The sequence below is a fragment of the Cannabis sativa genome, chromosome 4, assembly GCF_029168945.1.
Source record: "Cannabis sativa cultivar Pink pepper isolate KNU-18-1 chromosome 4, ASM2916894v1, whole genome shotgun sequence".
NCBI lineage: Eukaryota > Viridiplantae > Streptophyta > Magnoliopsida > Rosales > Cannabaceae > Cannabis > Cannabis sativa.
This window is the reverse complement of record NC_083604.1, coordinates 7,227,853-7,244,162: the sequence shown is the minus strand read 5'-3', so window position 1 is coordinate 7,244,162 and position 16,310 is coordinate 7,227,853. Positions and strand designations below refer to the sequence as shown.

General features: G+C 31.8%; 4 protein-coding genes across 9 annotated transcripts; all 4 read left to right on the top strand.

The window, feature by feature from the left end:
- The first annotated feature begins 927 nt into the window (after positions 1-927).
- LOC115712725 (uncharacterized) lies at positions 928-4,212 on the top strand. Of its 6 annotated transcripts, none has more exons than XM_061113226.1 (9): positions 957-1,240; positions 1,775-1,833; positions 1,937-2,191; positions 2,311-2,325; positions 2,441-2,501; positions 2,850-2,974; positions 3,242-3,304; positions 3,406-3,530; positions 3,663-4,212. In XM_061113226.1, exons 1-9 carry the CDS (start codon positions 1,168-1,170, stop codon positions 3,808-3,810), a joined length of 924 nt encoding a protein of 307 aa, XP_060969209.1. In that variant the 5' UTR covers positions 957-1,167; the 3' UTR covers positions 3,811-4,212. The 6 variants fall into 6 exon arrangements, with proteins under 6 accessions (XP_030496926.2, XP_060969209.1, XP_060969208.1 ...); XM_061113225.1 differs by having other exon boundaries at positions 957-1,261; XM_061113224.1 differs by having other exon boundaries at positions 958-1,264.
- A 76-nt stretch (positions 4,213-4,288) lies between these two features.
- On the top strand, positions 4,289-5,255 carry LOC115712726 (protein NOI4-like). The gene is made up of 3 exons (XM_030641068.2): positions 4,289-4,525; positions 4,706-4,912; positions 5,009-5,255. Exons 1-3 carry the CDS (start codon positions 4,517-4,519, stop codon positions 5,033-5,035), a joined length of 243 nt encoding a protein of 80 aa, XP_030496928.2. The 5' UTR covers positions 4,289-4,516; the 3' UTR covers positions 5,036-5,255.
- Positions 5,256-5,338: 83 nt separating this feature from the next.
- On the top strand, positions 5,339-10,524 carry LOC115712724 (regulator of G-protein signaling 1). Its single transcript, XM_030641063.2, has 12 exons — positions 5,339-5,510; positions 5,675-5,933; positions 6,832-6,952; positions 7,044-7,107; positions 7,571-7,655; positions 7,756-7,829; positions 7,983-8,174; positions 8,499-8,587; positions 8,673-8,917; positions 9,075-9,199; positions 9,381-9,502; positions 9,635-10,524. Exons 2-12 carry the CDS (start codon positions 5,827-5,829, stop codon positions 9,821-9,823), a joined length of 1,413 nt encoding a protein of 470 aa, XP_030496923.2. The 5' UTR covers positions 5,339-5,510; positions 5,675-5,826; the 3' UTR covers positions 9,824-10,524.
- Positions 10,525-11,869: 1,345 nt separating this feature from the next.
- On the top strand, positions 11,870-16,310 carry LOC115715325 (very-long-chain 3-oxoacyl-CoA reductase-like protein At1g24470). Its single transcript, XM_030644183.2, has 3 exons — positions 11,870-12,656; positions 15,259-15,328; positions 15,938-16,310. Exons 1-3 carry the CDS (start codon positions 12,025-12,027, stop codon positions 16,202-16,204), a joined length of 969 nt encoding a protein of 322 aa, XP_030500043.2. The 5' UTR covers positions 11,870-12,024; the 3' UTR covers positions 16,205-16,310.

Here is a 16,310-nt window from a genome sequence, read left to right as displayed (position 1 = left end):
TTTTAATTTTTTAATTATTATTATTATTTTTTAAAATTAATTTAAATTATTTTTATATAGATATTTATTTTCAAAAATTCTTTTGATGTGAGATTGCTTGAATGATTTTAGATGCTCTTTAATTGGAACCGTACTAACTTGCTTCTCTTAAACTCATTTATTTTGGCAGAAAAAATAATATCAAACCAAATTAGTTAATTTTTGTTTTTATAACTGGCGTCTCAAAAGAGCAGCCAAATAACAAGATAAAAACCACTAAAAAACAGTCAATAATACCAGAACTACGCACAGCCTAAAAGAAAAACAAAGAAAAGACTAGGTGTAAACATAAAAAAAACCAGCAGTAAATTATGAAAAGCCAAAAAATAAAAAGAAAAAAAAATGAGTTTAGAAAAAATAATTTTTTTTGAAAATAAATACCAATATAAAAATAATTCAAAGCAACTTTAAAAAAAAATAATAATAATTTAAAATAAAAATTAATAAATTTTTTAATTATTAATATTATTTTTTTAAAAAATAAATATCATTAAATATTATTATAATATGTATAAAGTTTTAATCGTATACAAACAGTCCTATCGTAAGAGTATACACCTTACATCATAATAACCACATGATCTAAAATCAATTGGCAAAAAAAGTTTCCCACCGGTAGAAAACTTTTGCTAGGTTCTACCATAATCTTGCCCTATATATATAATTTGGACTATTTATTTAAACCCCCTTTATAAGATATTATTGCTTTCATAATTTTCAACTCTATAGATAAAATCTAGTACAACGACATCAAACTTTGCTCACCCCAACATATAAGAATAGGATAAACGACATCAAACCTGTCACTACTTATATTTTCCAAAACACCAACGACATATTTTTCAGACTCAAACAATTTGAGGCCTCTCGTTTGTTTCATTTCAATCATATAAAACTACTAAAATAAATGTTACATATTTAAGTCATCTTTTTTTGTTCATATAATTAATCTTTCTGTTGTCATTGGTCGTAATACTACTGCCATTTTCAATGCCTCTGAGATTTCCATTGCTCCTCTCAATTCTGAGATTAAGCAGTTTTCTTCTTTATTAAACCTCGTCTCACTATTTTTCTCTTTTTGGGTTCAGTTGAAGAACCCAGTGGAATCCCAAAAGCTGATTTTTTAGCATGAGGTCGCTCACAGTTAACTATTGGGCTACCAGTACCATGTTCATGGGTTTTGCCACAAACCCACCTCATTGTATAAGTTCTACCTTCATAGGTGGTTAGTTTTATGATTATTGCTTGAGTTTCTTTAATTTTGTTTTCATTTTTATTCTTCTTGTGTTCTGGGTTTTGCTTGGTTTTAGCTTTTAAGAACACTAACTAACTAACTAACTAACCGTTCCAATAGAATAGGAGGAACAAGATTATTCCTTTTCAAGCTTAATTCTTTTCACAAAATATAAGTGGGGTTGAAGCCATGTCCCTGTGGAAATTGCTACATTGAATTGCTCTATTGAACTTGTTTTGGCTCAACAATAATGAAAAGTTGGTATTTTTTTAACACATTTCACTTAGACATTAGAAAATTCCACCTTTGATTGAATGTCTTTTCCATGTAAGCTGAATTTGCATTCTCATTTCTAGTAGAGCTCGAGGAAATTTTCTTTCTTCTAAAAACTTTTAATACTAGTGTGATACTTAGGCATTATTCTTTCTGTATGGACATGTTCTTGTTGTTTATGTTAAGGATTGCCTTTTAAGATGATTGAAAGTTGAAACATGTGATCAGGTGGGACTTTTAAAGTAAGGCATTATGTGCAAAAGGCTTTATATCCCAGATTTCACAAAGTGAGATTCTTAACTTCTCAAAGCTTGGTAGTAAATTTCTCTCTAAATATTAATTTTTCCTCTTTAATATATGTTATGTGCTGCTGTAATGCTTGCATTGCAGGGGTTTACCTGTAATCCCAGGGCATTTGCAAGAAGAAACTCAGTGAAGAAATTGAAAAAGAATGGAAAACCACTTGGAGGTGTTGCTGACATTTCTTCTAAAGATGAATATGGTCAAGAAGATGACACTGAACTTGACCCTTCTGATAGTTCAGCTGCACAAAAACTGAATATGGTTCCCTCCAGGGGTACAGTACTTCAGGCATGTGCTGTTACTTCTGGCTTGATAGCTGCTTTCGGTGTAGTGCTTCGACAAGTATGCTCTTTTACTTAGTATTCTTACAATGTTTTTTCTTACTTAGTATCCTTATATTCCAATGTAATAATTTTCATCAATAATATGTGGACCAACTCTGTGGGAGTTCATCTTGAAAGATTCTTCTTTACCTGGTTAGCCAACTATATTATAAGCTATATAAATTTTTTGCAAAACCAAACATGATTATACTTTATATGTTCTATACAACTGTTTTTTAATTGGAATATCCTCTTTTGCAATGGGTAGGTATCACATCTTGCATCAACAGAAGGATTGCCAATACTTGATTGTTCCTCGAAAGTATCATGTATGTCTCATCATTTCTGTTATTGCATGGTTGTGGTTTATAAATTCACTTTAATCCTCTTTGATAAGGGAACATTCAGCATTGTCAACAAAGTCTACATTTGGTTGTGGCGATCTTATAGCATATTCGAGATAATCGTAGAATAAACAAGTAAATAAAAAGGTGATTAGAGAATTATTTAGTTGTAAGTAATGTTGGAGAACTCAGGGCTGATGCAGAATCATGTGGAACTCTCGTTTTGTTTTGATTATGATTTTTTCTTCTGGTTTAATGCTAGATTCCTTTGAACAGTTGGTGGAATAACCTTTGTCATTTATAGAGTGTCACTTTTTCTCCTCTTGTGTACAGTTGATTTTGAGATGTGGCATCTTCAGTTGCTTACAGGATTAGTTGTAGTGATATCATCAAGCCGATATCTTTTATTGAAGACATGGCCAGATTTTGCTGAGTCTAGTGAAGCTGCCAATCGGCAGGTAGCTCTATGATTTGTTTTAACAGTTAAAAAATCATAAGAGAGCTTATTATTTGGTTTATGGTCAATTATCTGTACAGTACAACTACTAGATTGTTAAATTTCCATCATAGATATTTGAAATGCTTCTGCAGAAAATATGAACTTGCTTATTAAGCCATAACCATATCATACTCGAGATCAATCTTCAATAGCTGCATCTCATTCCTGTCTCCTGCTTTTGGCCATCCCACTGTATATTCTTACATGGTCAGGTTTTCTTATACAGGTCCTTACTTCACTGGAGCCGTTGGATTACTTGGTTGTTGCTTTTTTGCCTGGGATTAGTGAGGCAAGCATAAAAAAGTTATCCTCATTAATAGTTTCGATTTTTTTTTTCTTTTTTGACAATAAAGTTTAATAGATATTGGATTATGGAATGGGGTTGTTCAGGAGCTTCTTTTTCGCGGTGCATTATTGCCACTTTTCGGATTTGATTGGAAGAGTGTCTTGGTGGTTGCTGCCCTGTTTGGTGTTCTACACATTGGAGGTGGCCGAAAGTATTCCTTTGCTGTCTGGTATTCCTAATATCTGCTACCCATAGCTCTTATAATTTTGTAGAGTGACAACGGACGCCACTTTAAAATTACAATCTTTTTAGGCTATGATTGACTATCCTAGTTTCGATCATATATTCTGATGCTTTTCAGGGCAACTTTTGTTGGGCTTATGTATGGCTACGCAACCATCTTTTCTTCCAGCTTGATTGTACCTATGGCTTCACACGCATTGAACAACTTGGTTGGGGGAATTATATGGCGCTATGAAAATCAATCAAGTTCATCAGACCAAAAATGATCATCATTTCATGCAGCATACAACATAATTCAAGCAAAGACATCAAAACTTTGAACTAGTCAGTCAGTAGTGCATCCTTAATTTGTATGTAGTGTATAGACAGCCACCTTCATTCATTTTGTCCCCAAAGAAAGCTGCTTGTACACACAAACAAGTATATATAAAAAAGTCTTACAATTCCTTCAAACTTAGCCTTATAGAATAGTCATAGACATGATTTTTAATCACATAGAAAAGAAAAAACAAAAAACCCCACGTTGTTTATGAAATTGTTGTTGAACTTTTCTAGAACATAGTTTCACTTACAACCTCACGCGTAAGAAGTTGAAGAAAGTGGGGCCTTTTGTATTTATATGACTTGTTAATATTTTCATTAATATGGTAATACATTGGCTTTCGAAACGCATAGTTTGAAACTTTCCATCTTTGTTTGGTTTTATTATTTGCTGTTTTGTATGGTATTTGTATTTTTAGTGGTGAAGACAGGTTGTGTCCCGCGTTAAAGACGAGTACACATCGTGGAAATCCAAAAGTTACACAAGAAAAAAACAGAACGTTAAGCCTCTAAAAACCCTTTATAAAATGACTGTCCTTCTCTATCTTTTTCAATCAAACAGTATCTTTCTAAATCATTTTGCTCCTTTCTTCCTCTACTCTACGGTGCCCAATTGAACAATAATTCGAATCAGCTCCAATTTTTCCAATCATGGCAACTGTAAGCTCCTTTTCCCTTCATTCTTTCTTTTGGAACCTTTTCTGGTTTGGTTGGTTTCAATGTTTATATACTTTATGAGAGAGTATTGATTAAAGGGTCTTATGGGGTTTTAATAAAAATGATAAAGTTTTGTTCTTTTCTGGTTTTTTTATCATTAATCTGATTCATGTAAATTTGCAGCAACAACAACATGGGAATGGGAGACCTCTTCCTAAATTTGGGGAATGGGATGTGAATGATCCAGCCTCGGCTGAAGGGTTCACTGTCATATTCAACAAAGCTAGAGATGAAAAGAAGACTGGTGGGAATCCCAAGGGTGGGGCAATAGCATCAACTCCAAAATATGGTGACCTTAAACAAAACCATGAATCAAAGTACTCAAAAAAGGTAATGACTTTATAGATTCCCTAGTTGAAAACTTCCCCAAAGGAATTTTATCTTCATTGAAGTTCTGATCTGATGAAATGTACATTTCAAATGCAGAGCAAATGGTGGTTTTGCTGTGGTTAATAAATCCCCCGGATGAAGAGACTTGGTGAGGATTTTGAGTACATAAATAATCCAATCGAAGATGGAAAGCAGAACAAGTTCCATACCTCCTAACTATATGAATTAGAATTTTATTCTTATTTTTTTTAAAAGGCTTTTCGTTGAATGTATACGAAGAGAGTAATGTAGATAGACGAATCTTTATTTTTTTTGGCAATGAATTCAAAAAATTTGCTCTTTCTTTCCTTCTTTCTATATCAATGAGTATCAGCCATGTGGTTAATGATGATGATGATGATGATGATGATGATGAGTGACAAAAAGATTGCCCTTTTAGATTTTGGAAATATTATAATGGATAAATGGGATAGCTTTCTGATGCAATCATCTTCAAACACTACCTACCTAGTAAAAAAATGGCAGAAAGAAGCAAACCAAGCTTTTGGGTTTGTAATAAATAATTTATATATTAAAAAAAGAAGCAAAAGAGAAAAAGGTAAATTGATGATTCCAATGAGTCATATAGACAATGTTTGCCAATAATATTTTATGTTCATATGTCGTTAAAAACCCACTGAATTGTCCACTTTTTCCACAGTCAAACGTGACTTGTTAAATGGGTTGTTCTCAAAAATCAATTTTTTTTTTTACTTTTTGAAGTGATATTTTGAAAATTGGGCTGCTTTGCTTTGAACTTGGAGAAAGGGGAAGTGTGGTCTCCTCCCTCAAGTTGTTGGAAGCCAATGAGTGATTCACGTTTTAGATCAAATCGAGACCAGAGAAGCGTAGAGATAAAGAAGAGGAATTCATAGATGGAATGGAATAACTCAAAAAGCAATAGAATGGCAAGCTGTGCGATTAAAGGAGGCTGCCCCAGTGACTACATAGCCATTGTTGTATCGACCCTTTGCATGATTCTGTACGTTTTGTTTGTTTTCTACTGTTTTAGTTTTGTTGATTTTTTTTTTTTATAGTTTAACTCAACAAACTTCAATTGGGTCTTTCTCTGATCAAGTCAAATTCACCTCTGAACAGTTCCAAATGGGGTTTCTTGGTATACTGTTGATTCAATAGAGAAGCCCCTTTTTTGTTTTTTCTGACCAAAAACTCCTTTCTTAGTGTTTGTATATCGAATTGACACCACAAAGATACTTCTTTTTTGGCTCCAAAGATGATTTTTTTATTTTATTTTATTCCAAGTGGGTCTGTCTTATTGAATCATATTTATGAATCGTGACTGTTGGTTGTATAATATGCTATTTGTTCTGGACTTAGTTACTGTGTTTTCTTTCAATTGAAGTGAAAAAAACCTTCTTTCTCGAATGAAAAGTAAAAATCTAGTTTTTGAAGAAGTGATTAGATTGGTAAGATGAAGCGTTTATGATGTTTTGGTGGTATTACTTCCAGCCATGTAGTTGGGCAAAGCGGATTGTTATGAAAGGAATAGTAATCTGGTGATAACAAGAACAGTTAAACAAGTCATCATTTATTTGATCAAGGTTACCAAATGAAGATAATAGTTTTGATTGGATTTAAGAATTCTTTTTCACTGTTTTCTTATGTTTGAGTTTCTGTTCAAGCTATTGCATATGTGCTCTCTGTTTAAGCTGTAAGATCAGGCAGTGTAGCGTTTTACAATCGGTTAAGTTCTGATTTTATGATATTCAGCAAAAAGATTACTCCCATTTTATGTTTTGGAATTGGATTTTTGTCTGCTCAAATCATCTGATGTGTGTTCTCATATACCATTTTCTATAACTGGGAAATCTAATATCTATAGTTCTTGTTGTTTTGGTATTTATTGGTGTTTTTGCCAGGCTTCTGTCTCGATTAATTGTTCCCTTTGCTGTTCACAAGATTCCTCGTTCGAAAGGCAGTGGATTCTGGATTCCAACCCTTCAAGTTTTTGCTAGTTTTAATCTTATATTGTCATTAGTGGTACATTATGAATTTCCTTTCTGTTGCCTTTTAATCATTGGTCGTTTCATCTTAGTCTTACAATATTAATCTTAATTTGTGTTTAATGCAGCTTTCAGACAATTTCCTGACATACAAAAGGAGATATTGGTGGCAATCTTGCTATGTTTGGGCAGGTTAACCACTGCTTTCTTTGTTACCATATGATACACTATAGTACCAATCCAGTGCTTGAAAGAATTAGAATATAGGCTTTTATTAATATCTCAGAAGAATTACAAACCTTCCAAACTTTTCGAGACAGTTTGGTATCTCCCCAGAAAGTATTTCACTTTCTTTAGCAACAAATTCTAACCATCCCTCTAAGGAAGATAGAACTAGCTTTCATATAGATAATAGACACAGCCACCAACAAAAAACAATAAAAGAATTCTAACAAACTAGCAATACAACCAGCCCTATAGGATCTTAAGCTGTACTAATTCTCTAACTAACTAGTAACTTATTCTTGCACCTGAATATGTATTTGAGGCCTATCACCATATTCATCTCAAGATTTGTGTGCTTTGTCATTGTTATATTTGCATTAATATAATCTTCTTTTGTTTCTAAGTTTCTTAAATTCTCTTCTGCTTTCAGTCTGGATTGAGGGTCTATTTGGTTTCGGTTTGTTGTTGAGCTGTCGCATAACGCAGACCTTCCAATTATATTACATTTTTGTCAAGTAAGTACACCAGTTTACCTACTTAAGAGAAATAGTTGTTGGATTGTATGAGTAAACTCTGAGATCACTTGCCTCTTAATCACTGATATTGATATTGCAGGAGGTGTCTACCACCAATCAGATCTTATAATTTCCTACCACTAATTCTCTTGCCATGGATTGCTGTCTCTGCATGTAAGAATATCTCTGCTGAGTTTCTCTTTTGCCTTTATCACACTACATAATTTTCACCACTTGCAAATTTCATAAACATTGTTTGGTCTTGAAATGATTGTTTTCCAGTTTCTTCTTGCTTAACTAACAAGTCTATTTTCTTTTCTACCATAGTTATACATATCAGAAAACCTTTGAATTATCGGTGTCATATGGGATTTCAATGGATAATCCCAGTCGTGTCACTCCATGCTCTATATGTTATTGTTTTGGTTGGCTTCACTGGAGCCATCCGACATATCGAGTTCAGGTTTGATGAACTGAAAGACCTCTGGAATGGAATACTTGTTTCAGCCTCTTCCATCGGTAGGTTTCTACTTCTGGCTCCATACAAAATTCCTTTTTATTCTTTCAGTAGTCATAGACAGTCTCATTACAAAGACACAGAATAGTAAGTTTTTTAATTGGGTCTTAAGTTGGCATATTCTGGGTCATTGCAAGATTTGTACTTCTTACATTCTGATCCATTGATATTTTTGTCTGAAAAATGAAGCAAATTCAAAACCCAGAAATTGAACCTATGTATAAACAAAGTTTCAGTTAGATGTGTGATCTTGTAATGATTGATCTTTTGTGCTAAGTAACACATGTTGTACCAGTACCACTAACTGGTTTGTCTATTGATTCCAGGTATTTGGGTTGCTGCTTACATTCTAAATGAAATTCATGATGATATCTCATGGCTTCAAGTTGTTTCCAGATTCCTTCTACTGGTTATGGTATGGTTTCTCTTTTCCCTTTTTGGTACACTGTCAAGTCCTTCAATTTGTGTATTTTATTGACATATTTGTGTATATTTTTCAGGCAGGTATTCTTGTATTGACTTTGTTCTCTATATCAAGCTCACAACCTCTGCTCTCACAAATAAGCTTAAGGAGGACTAGGAGGGAACCTCTAGAATTTGATTCAATGGGCAAAGCTCTAGGCATAACTGACAGTGGGCTACTGCTGCAAAGGGAACTAACTGCAGTAATAAATCCCACCGAACCACTCAACGAACTTCTTCTTAACAAAAGGTTTCGACTTTCCTTCATGGCATTTGCAGACAGGTCTTACATTCTCTCCCTAATTTATTTACTTTTTTGTTTTGTAAACACAAAAGTGATCTATGATCCTGCTTAAACACTTGGAAACACAAAAATAAAGGACAAATTTTGTGAAACATATATGTAATTCTTGTTGTTCTTTTTTCCTTCTGATTCACAGTTGTTTGGCAGGGGAGAGTGTGCATTTTTACGACGAGGTACAAGAACTTGGTAAAATACCTGTAGAGGACCCTGTTAGAAGGATTTACATGGCAAGACATATTATTGAAAAGTACATAAAACCAGGTACATAACAATATCAAGATCTTTTTCTATGTAAGAAATTGTAATTGTATGTTTGGCACTTCATGAGGATAGATAGTCTCCAAATGTTGTTTCTAGTGGGACTTTTGTATTCTTCCTTCCTAGTCTGATAATTCAAATCAAAGTACATTTTGTTTGCACCTAATTTTCATCACTCATACAGGAGCATCAATGGAAGTTAACATATCCCATCGATGTCGACAAGAAATTTTGACCACATCCAATCTGGCTGATCCACATCTTTTTGGCAATGCATTAAATGAGCTAATACAGTTGATGAAAATGGTAAGCTATTTCTGTTGATCATTATTAACTTTGTTGGCATTCCCATCAACAAGCACAGAACATAGTACAATTATTAATTGTGGCTTAAAGAACTTGTCTTTATTTATTTTTTTATGGTTTCTCTCTATAAAGAACTTGGGAAAGGATTACTGGTCATCAATGTTCTTCATGAAGTTCAAAGAAGAAACTAGCATGAGATCAAACGACTGCAATTTAGAGCAGATGACAGGATGGAGTTACTCTCCCAGGTTGAGTGAAGTGCATGGAGTTGATGATCCCTTCCATCAAGAACACTTTTCAAAGGGCTCTAGTTGTATATGATTAAAGGATACTGAACCTTGCAACAAAGAAGAAAAAGAAGATGTTTTTCTGTATAAAAACTGTGCAGAGATGATTATTTATTTGATTATACAGCTTAGGGCCACTTACTTAAACTGTATTAAACTACTCATTTTTGTCACATATTATACGAAGCTATATAGTAGCACCTGAGCTGTTGGTCTCTGTTGGGTAATTAAAACATAGGTACTTGGGACCAGTGAGTCAGTGACCCCACAAAAATTAAAGAGAGAAAAGTGTCATACAATACAATAAAGGAGGTCAATTTTTGCATTGATTCTATCATTCTATATAGGTGGTGCCGTGGTGGTACATTTAGAGTTTCTGTCAGCACTTTAACACTGAAAAAAGTGTAGTTGAAACTTGAAAAAGCTTCACAGGCTTTGCAATTTAGTGATGGATCTACCGATTTATTAATGCTTCTGTGGCATACTTGGTTGCTCACATTGAATTGTATTTGTCATTCAACCAATTCCTGACATCTTAAATTATGTGGCATTGTTTCTAAACTACACTACTCACTACTCTATCACTTTTGTATTTGATCTTATACAAAAGGAGAAAAGAGATGTTAAAAGGCACCGGTTGCACTCACTTGTAGTCCTCCCAAGTCCCAACAAAAAATATTATATGTATTTTTGTATGTTTTTGTAATTTGGCTCTCAAATTATTTTTTCTTACAATTTGCCTCCCTTAATTTATATTTTTGGTTATGTTCAAAAAAAAAAAAAAATTTATATTTTTGGTGTTTATCACATTTTAAAGTATAATATTTTTATTGGTACAATTAAATATTGTGTTTTATATAATTCAATATAATAATTTTTATAGAGTATTACTAACTAAACGTTCGGTGTCACTTTTAAGTAATGCTAGTCACTATTAGGAGGCGTTTGGTTGAGAGGAATGAAAATATAGGAATGGAAATGGGAATGGGAATAGGAATAGGAATGGAATGGAATAAAATTTAAAATACATAAAAGAAATTGATAAAAAAATCATTAAATTTTTTTTGTTGTTACATTAGAATGGTCATTCCTTTCTTTTTAAAATGGAATAGCCATTCCACCAAAATGGTAGAAAGAGCATTCCATTGGAATGCTATTCCAATACTTTAAAATGCAATCAAACAAAGGAATGAAATAAAAATTGTTTCCTTTCCATTCCATTCCATTTCATTACCTCTAACCAAACGCCACCTTAGTGTCTAAGAGGAACACTCTTTTACCTTCTTTTGCCTTATACCAAACACATTTTTTCTCTTCTCTCTACTTTTCTGTCCACAACTTTCTTTCCTCTCTTGTCCTCTCTACCAAACATAAAATTGCCACCTACTCTCTTCTGGTCCCAAAAATTGCATGAACTAGGGGATAGTTCCATTTCAAAAATCTCGCATCTCTTTTGAATAGTTGTGGCATTCACAAGCATCACACATTTTACCCTTTCCATTTTCTTTCAATAGTCCTATCAATTCTCATTAACCAGAATTTATAAGACAATAAATTAATAAAGAAAGATTAATTAAGATTTTTGTCCTTGAATTTTAACATGCACGAAATTATGTTATTTGAACTTTTTTAGCTATTAAAAATTCCTTTTCAACTATCGAGATTGTTAGATTTAAGGATTTTTGTCTAATTTTAGTAAAAAAAAAATCTATCATGGATGAAAGTTCAGAGTGCTTAGTATGGTACATGTCAAAGTTCGAGTGACATGATTTAGTAGATATCAAAGTTTGGGAGCATCATTTAATACATAAACAATCACAAAATTAGTAAAATTGAATGAAATTAAATAAAAATCCTTAAATTCAACAATCTTAATAATTCAGAGAGAATTTTTAATAATTACAAAAATTTGAGAAACATAATTTAATACACATCAAATAAAGTACATATCGATATATATCAAAACCTTTATCTAACTTTACCAAAAGCCTAAAAAATATGGTGTGGACCATAATCATGTATATTGCATGCTTATTATTAATTAGAATATTTATTATTGACTGCAGAGTCGGCATATTCTTCATAGTTAAAATTAATATTTCTTTAATATGACCCCTATCTATTATAACTATCCATAGAAAGAAGCTGAAAACACCATCATTAACCAAAACCCAACAAATCTCTTATATTTACCATCATTATCATTCTAAAGCTATAGAGCCTAAAAAACAAAGGATGATGATGATGATGATGATCAAAACACAACCCTTATGGCTCATTCTCATAACATATATAGGGATCTTCATAACCCTCAAAAGGGTCATCTCATTACTCAAATGGGTGTTCATAACATTCATCAGATCTTCCAAAAACCTAAAGAGCTACGGTTCATGGGCCATAATCACAGGAGCCACAGACGGCATAGGAAAGGCCTTTGCCATCCAACTAGCCGAGAAAGGCCTAAACTTGATTCTAGTTGGCAGAAACTCAAACAAGCTCCAAACAGTCTCAAATGAAATCCAGCTCAGTAGTCCTGGGACAAAGATAAAGAGGGTTGTTTTCGACTTTTCGGGCGATATCTCGGCGGGTGTGGCGGGTGTTGAGGAGGCTGTGAAAGGATTGGACGTGGGGATTTTGATCAACAATGTTGGAATAACATACCCTGCAGCAAGGTACTTCCATGAGGTGGAAGAGAGTGTTTGGATGAATATTGTTAGAGTGAATTTGGAAGGTACTACTAAAGTTACAAGAGCTGTTTTAAAAGGTATGGTTGATAGGAAAAGAGGGGCAATCGTTAATATTGGCTCTGGTGCCGCCATTGTTGTACCTTCTCATCCTCTTTATGCAATCTATGCCGCTACAAAAGCGTAAGATCCTATATCTTATATATTATAATTATATAGTATTTTTTTGAATAATAATTATATAGTATATTAGTATTAGTATACATATATATGAAACAATTAAAACAAAAACAAGATTATTAGCTCTAATTTTTATAATTAAGCAAAGTTACTATGAAAAAAAATTGTTTGTTTGGTTATTTATTTTCGATTAGTACATTTCTAAGTGCATGCACTATTATTATTATTATTATTATTATTATTATTATTATTATTATTATTATTATTATTTTGAGGGTGTTAATTAAAACTTTGTGAAGTATTATATATACATGCATTTAAAATATGTAATATAGTTTTTTTTTTTTTTTCTAATTGATACTAATAAAATACCACATATTAATTTTTAGGGATTTTTTTATTTTTACACTTCAAAACAGCTTTTTTTTTTTTTTTTTTTTTTTTTTACGGAATTCTACGTAGAAACTCCTATTGCAACTAGCGCTGCAATCTAAATTGCAACAAAAAATCGTACTAAAAACCCCTATGCAACTAGCGCTACAACCACTTTAGAAACCCAAACCGTAAATTTGAAAAAAAAAAAGTTAAAAAAAATAATATATGAAGTAATTCCCTCAATTTTTATTGATCCAAATTATAATTTTAATTGAACATAATTTAAAATAAAATAAAAAACTAAAATGGGAAGAACCCTAATTTTATCAGCCCACACTCTCTCTCTACCTTATATCCCGTGTGGCGCTGGCTTAGTCGGGGACCAGCATCTCCGCGGCGGTGGTCCAAGCAAACCATAAATTTGAAATTTTCGAGTCCTAAAACGCAAAATCCAGTCCTCTCTCTCTCTCTTAGCCACGACCATACTTGATGCCAACCTTCCTTGGTAGCCCAAGCTCGAAATGAATAACCTTAGAAACTTGAAACCCAAACCCCAACCTTCCACCCTCGAGCCCCCTTGCTGTCACTGCAAACCAAAATGGAGTCCACTCTAAGTCTCGAGATCCCTAGTCTCGTGACCTGTGTCCTTGTTTGTTGTTGTCGAAACAGTGACCACAACTTGTGGTGGTGCTCCGGTTGAGCTCTCGTGGCTAGGAGATTTATGATTAAAAAAATATATATATTTTTTTAATTTTTTGGTAATTCTAAATTGTTTTTAATTAAAATTATAATTTGGAACAATAAAAAGTTAACATGTTGCCTTTCATTAGTATCTAACAGATTAATTAGGAAAAGGACTAACATATTTAAAAAAAAATGTAATCTTGTAAATTATTACTGCTAATATTTAGATTGCAAACATAAATATTTAGAAACTATTCCTCAATTTTCTCTTAAAAAGTTAAAATTGGGTAGGTCTACTTACTACAACACACTCTCCTCATAAACTTTGAGATTTTTTTTAATGGTACTGTTTATAGTAGTGATGTCATTTTTTACGTCAATTTTCAAAAGTTTTTAAATAATTTATAATACTGAAAATAAAATTTAAAATAATTAATTTTATATATGTATAAAAGAATAATTGTATAATAAATTATTTAAATTTTATTTTCAATATAAATTATTTAAATTTTTTCCAAACATGTGTTTTATCCCCCAACATTATTGTTTAGAAAGTAATGTCATATCATTATGTATACTATTTAAGTAGCTCAATAATCATAAATAAAAGTTCTTCCGAGATGGATTACTTTGTGCATATGTAGTGTATAATATACATGTATAATATATTCACATGCTTCTCAACATTTAAAATACAGATAGGAATAATAAATATTTGAGAGCTTAGGTCTACCCAATTTAGGTGTGTGCAAATATAGTTAAAAAGAAAGTTATAAGTGTCACGTTCGATCTGTCTAGTAAAATTTATATCTTATTACTTATAAATACTATATAGTAAATTACAATTAAGCACTATATCTATAATAGATATATTCTATATGAAACACCAGTCAAAACTTATGTATCCAATTCAAGTTATTGAACAATATGGGTGAAACCATATGCATAACACATCCTATGACAAATTACAATAGATATGATTAATTATATTATGATGTATGGGCACATAAAACAAATAATATAAAAAATCACAAATACATCTAGGATATTATTATAAATTTTAACGGTGAGAAATGCGTGCAGTAATATTATGAATTAGAGCTGAAAATTAAGAGTATATGTCCATCAATTTAGTCGGGTTATAATATATTAATTTTTACTAACCTAATATAAATATCAAATTGTAAATATTTGATTGTAACACGCTTAATTAATAATTTTGAAAAAGTCAAATCCATCCAATAATTTCATCGATTTGGTCTGGTTAACCCGTCCAAATCGTTTTTACTTTTTTGTATAATTATTATGGTTAGTTTTTAGTATTCAAATAATTAGATTTTAAAACAAATATTATTTATATTTTAAATTAATTCTAAAAAAATTTTTACTACAAAATAAATATAATTAAATAAATATAAAATAATTAAATAAAATAATAATAAATATCTAAACACAATACAAAATAATAAAGTTCCTTTTTATATATATTGAATCTGTATGTTAAAGGAGCAAGTAATTAAATTTTATGTATATAATAATAATATAGGTATGTAGACCAACTATCAAGATGCCTCTACGTGGAATACAAACACTTGGGAATTGATGTGCAGTGTCAGGTATATATTTATTTATTTATCATTACAAAAAGTCTTCTAAAATATTTTTAAAAAGTATGGTGCCGTTTGGTAACACTTTTGTTTTTTAATTTTTTAATCACAAAATAAAAGTAAAATTTTTGTTTTTAAAAAATTTGTTTTTAAAAAACAAAAATGCGTTCTGTAACCACTTTTGTTTTTCAATTTTAAAAACAGAAAACAAAAGTGTGTTCTATAAAGTTTATTTTTATTTTTATTTTTTGATTTTATTTAAGTCGGGTCTAGGTCCGGGGTCGGATTCGGGTTCAAGTCAAAAGTCGGGTTTAGCGCCAGGGCCGTAGGGAGGGGATTTGGGTCCGGGTCTGGTCCTAATCTAAAAGATTGATTAAGAAAAAAAACTGTTTAAAAAAATATTGAAAGTGATTCTTTTTTAAAATTTTGATTTCTAATTATAAAATTGAAAAGTAAAAACAGTTTTATAGAACATGTTTTTGAAAAATATTTTCACTTTTCTACTTTTAAAAACGGAAAATTGTTTAAAAAAGTATTACCAAATGCCACCATAATAATTTGCAAAACAGTCCCTCAAAATTGAGGAGTGGTGTGATAATATTAATAATGTTGATGTAGGTACCATTGTATGTGGCAACACAAATGGTGTCAAAGGCTGCATCGATAGAGAAATCATCGATGTTTATACCAACAGCAGATGATTATGCAAGAGCTGGGGTGAGAAGAATTGGGTATGAATATCGATGCACTCCTTATTGGGCACACTCCCTCCAATGGTGTTTTGCCTCTTTACTCTCAGACCATATTCTTAATGCATGGCGTTTGGCCGTTGTTACTCGCAGAAGAAGGGACTCCATTTCTACTCATCATCTTTCCTCCTCTTAATTCCTCTCTTTAACTAACTAATTAACATCAATATTTTTAGTATATATTATGTTAAAACTATAATTACACTATGTTAATGTTAAGGAATGAAATACAATTTACAGTC

What these genes read in the sequence shown, in the direction of transcription:
- LOC115712725 (XM_061113224.1), top strand. Translation starts at nt 1,168, where the DNA reads ATGAGGTCGCTCACAGTTAACTATTGGGCTACCAGTACCATGTTCATG. An exon ending in AAGTTCTACCTTCATAGGTG is followed by an intron (nt 1,265 to 1,774) that starts GTTAGTTTTATG and finishes ACATGTGATCAG; the next exon opens with GTGGGACTTTTAAAGTAAGG. An exon ending in TTTTGCCTGGGATTAGTGAG is followed by an intron (nt 3,305 to 3,405) that starts GCAAGCATAAAA and finishes GGGGTTGTTCAG; the next exon opens with GAGCTTCTTTTTCGCGGTGC.
- LOC115712726 (XM_030641068.2), top strand. An exon ending in AATCAAAGTACTCAAAAAAG is followed by an intron (nt 4,913 to 5,008) that starts GTAATGACTTTA and finishes TTTCAAATGCAG; the next exon opens with AGCAAATGGTGGTTTTGCTG.
- LOC115712724 (XM_030641063.2), top strand. Translation starts at nt 5,827, where the DNA reads ATGGAATGGAATAACTCAAAAAGCAATAGAATGGCAAGCTGTGCGATT. An exon ending in TTCATGGCATTTGCAGACAG is followed by an intron (nt 8,918 to 9,074) that starts GTCTTACATTCT and finishes TCTGATTCACAG; the next exon opens with TTGTTTGGCAGGGGAGAGTG. An exon ending in TGAAAAGTACATAAAACCAG is followed by an intron (nt 9,200 to 9,380) that starts GTACATAACAAT and finishes TCACTCATACAG; the next exon opens with GAGCATCAATGGAAGTTAAC.
- LOC115715325 (XM_030644183.2), top strand. Translation starts at nt 12,025, where the DNA reads ATGATGATGATGATGATGATCAAAACACAACCCTTATGGCTCATTCTC. An exon ending in ATCTATGCCGCTACAAAAGC is followed by an intron (nt 12,657 to 15,258) that starts GTAAGATCCTAT and finishes ATAATAATATAG; the next exon opens with GTATGTAGACCAACTATCAA. An exon ending in GAATTGATGTGCAGTGTCAG is followed by an intron (nt 15,329 to 15,937) that starts GTATATATTTAT and finishes ATGTTGATGTAG; the next exon opens with GTACCATTGTATGTGGCAAC.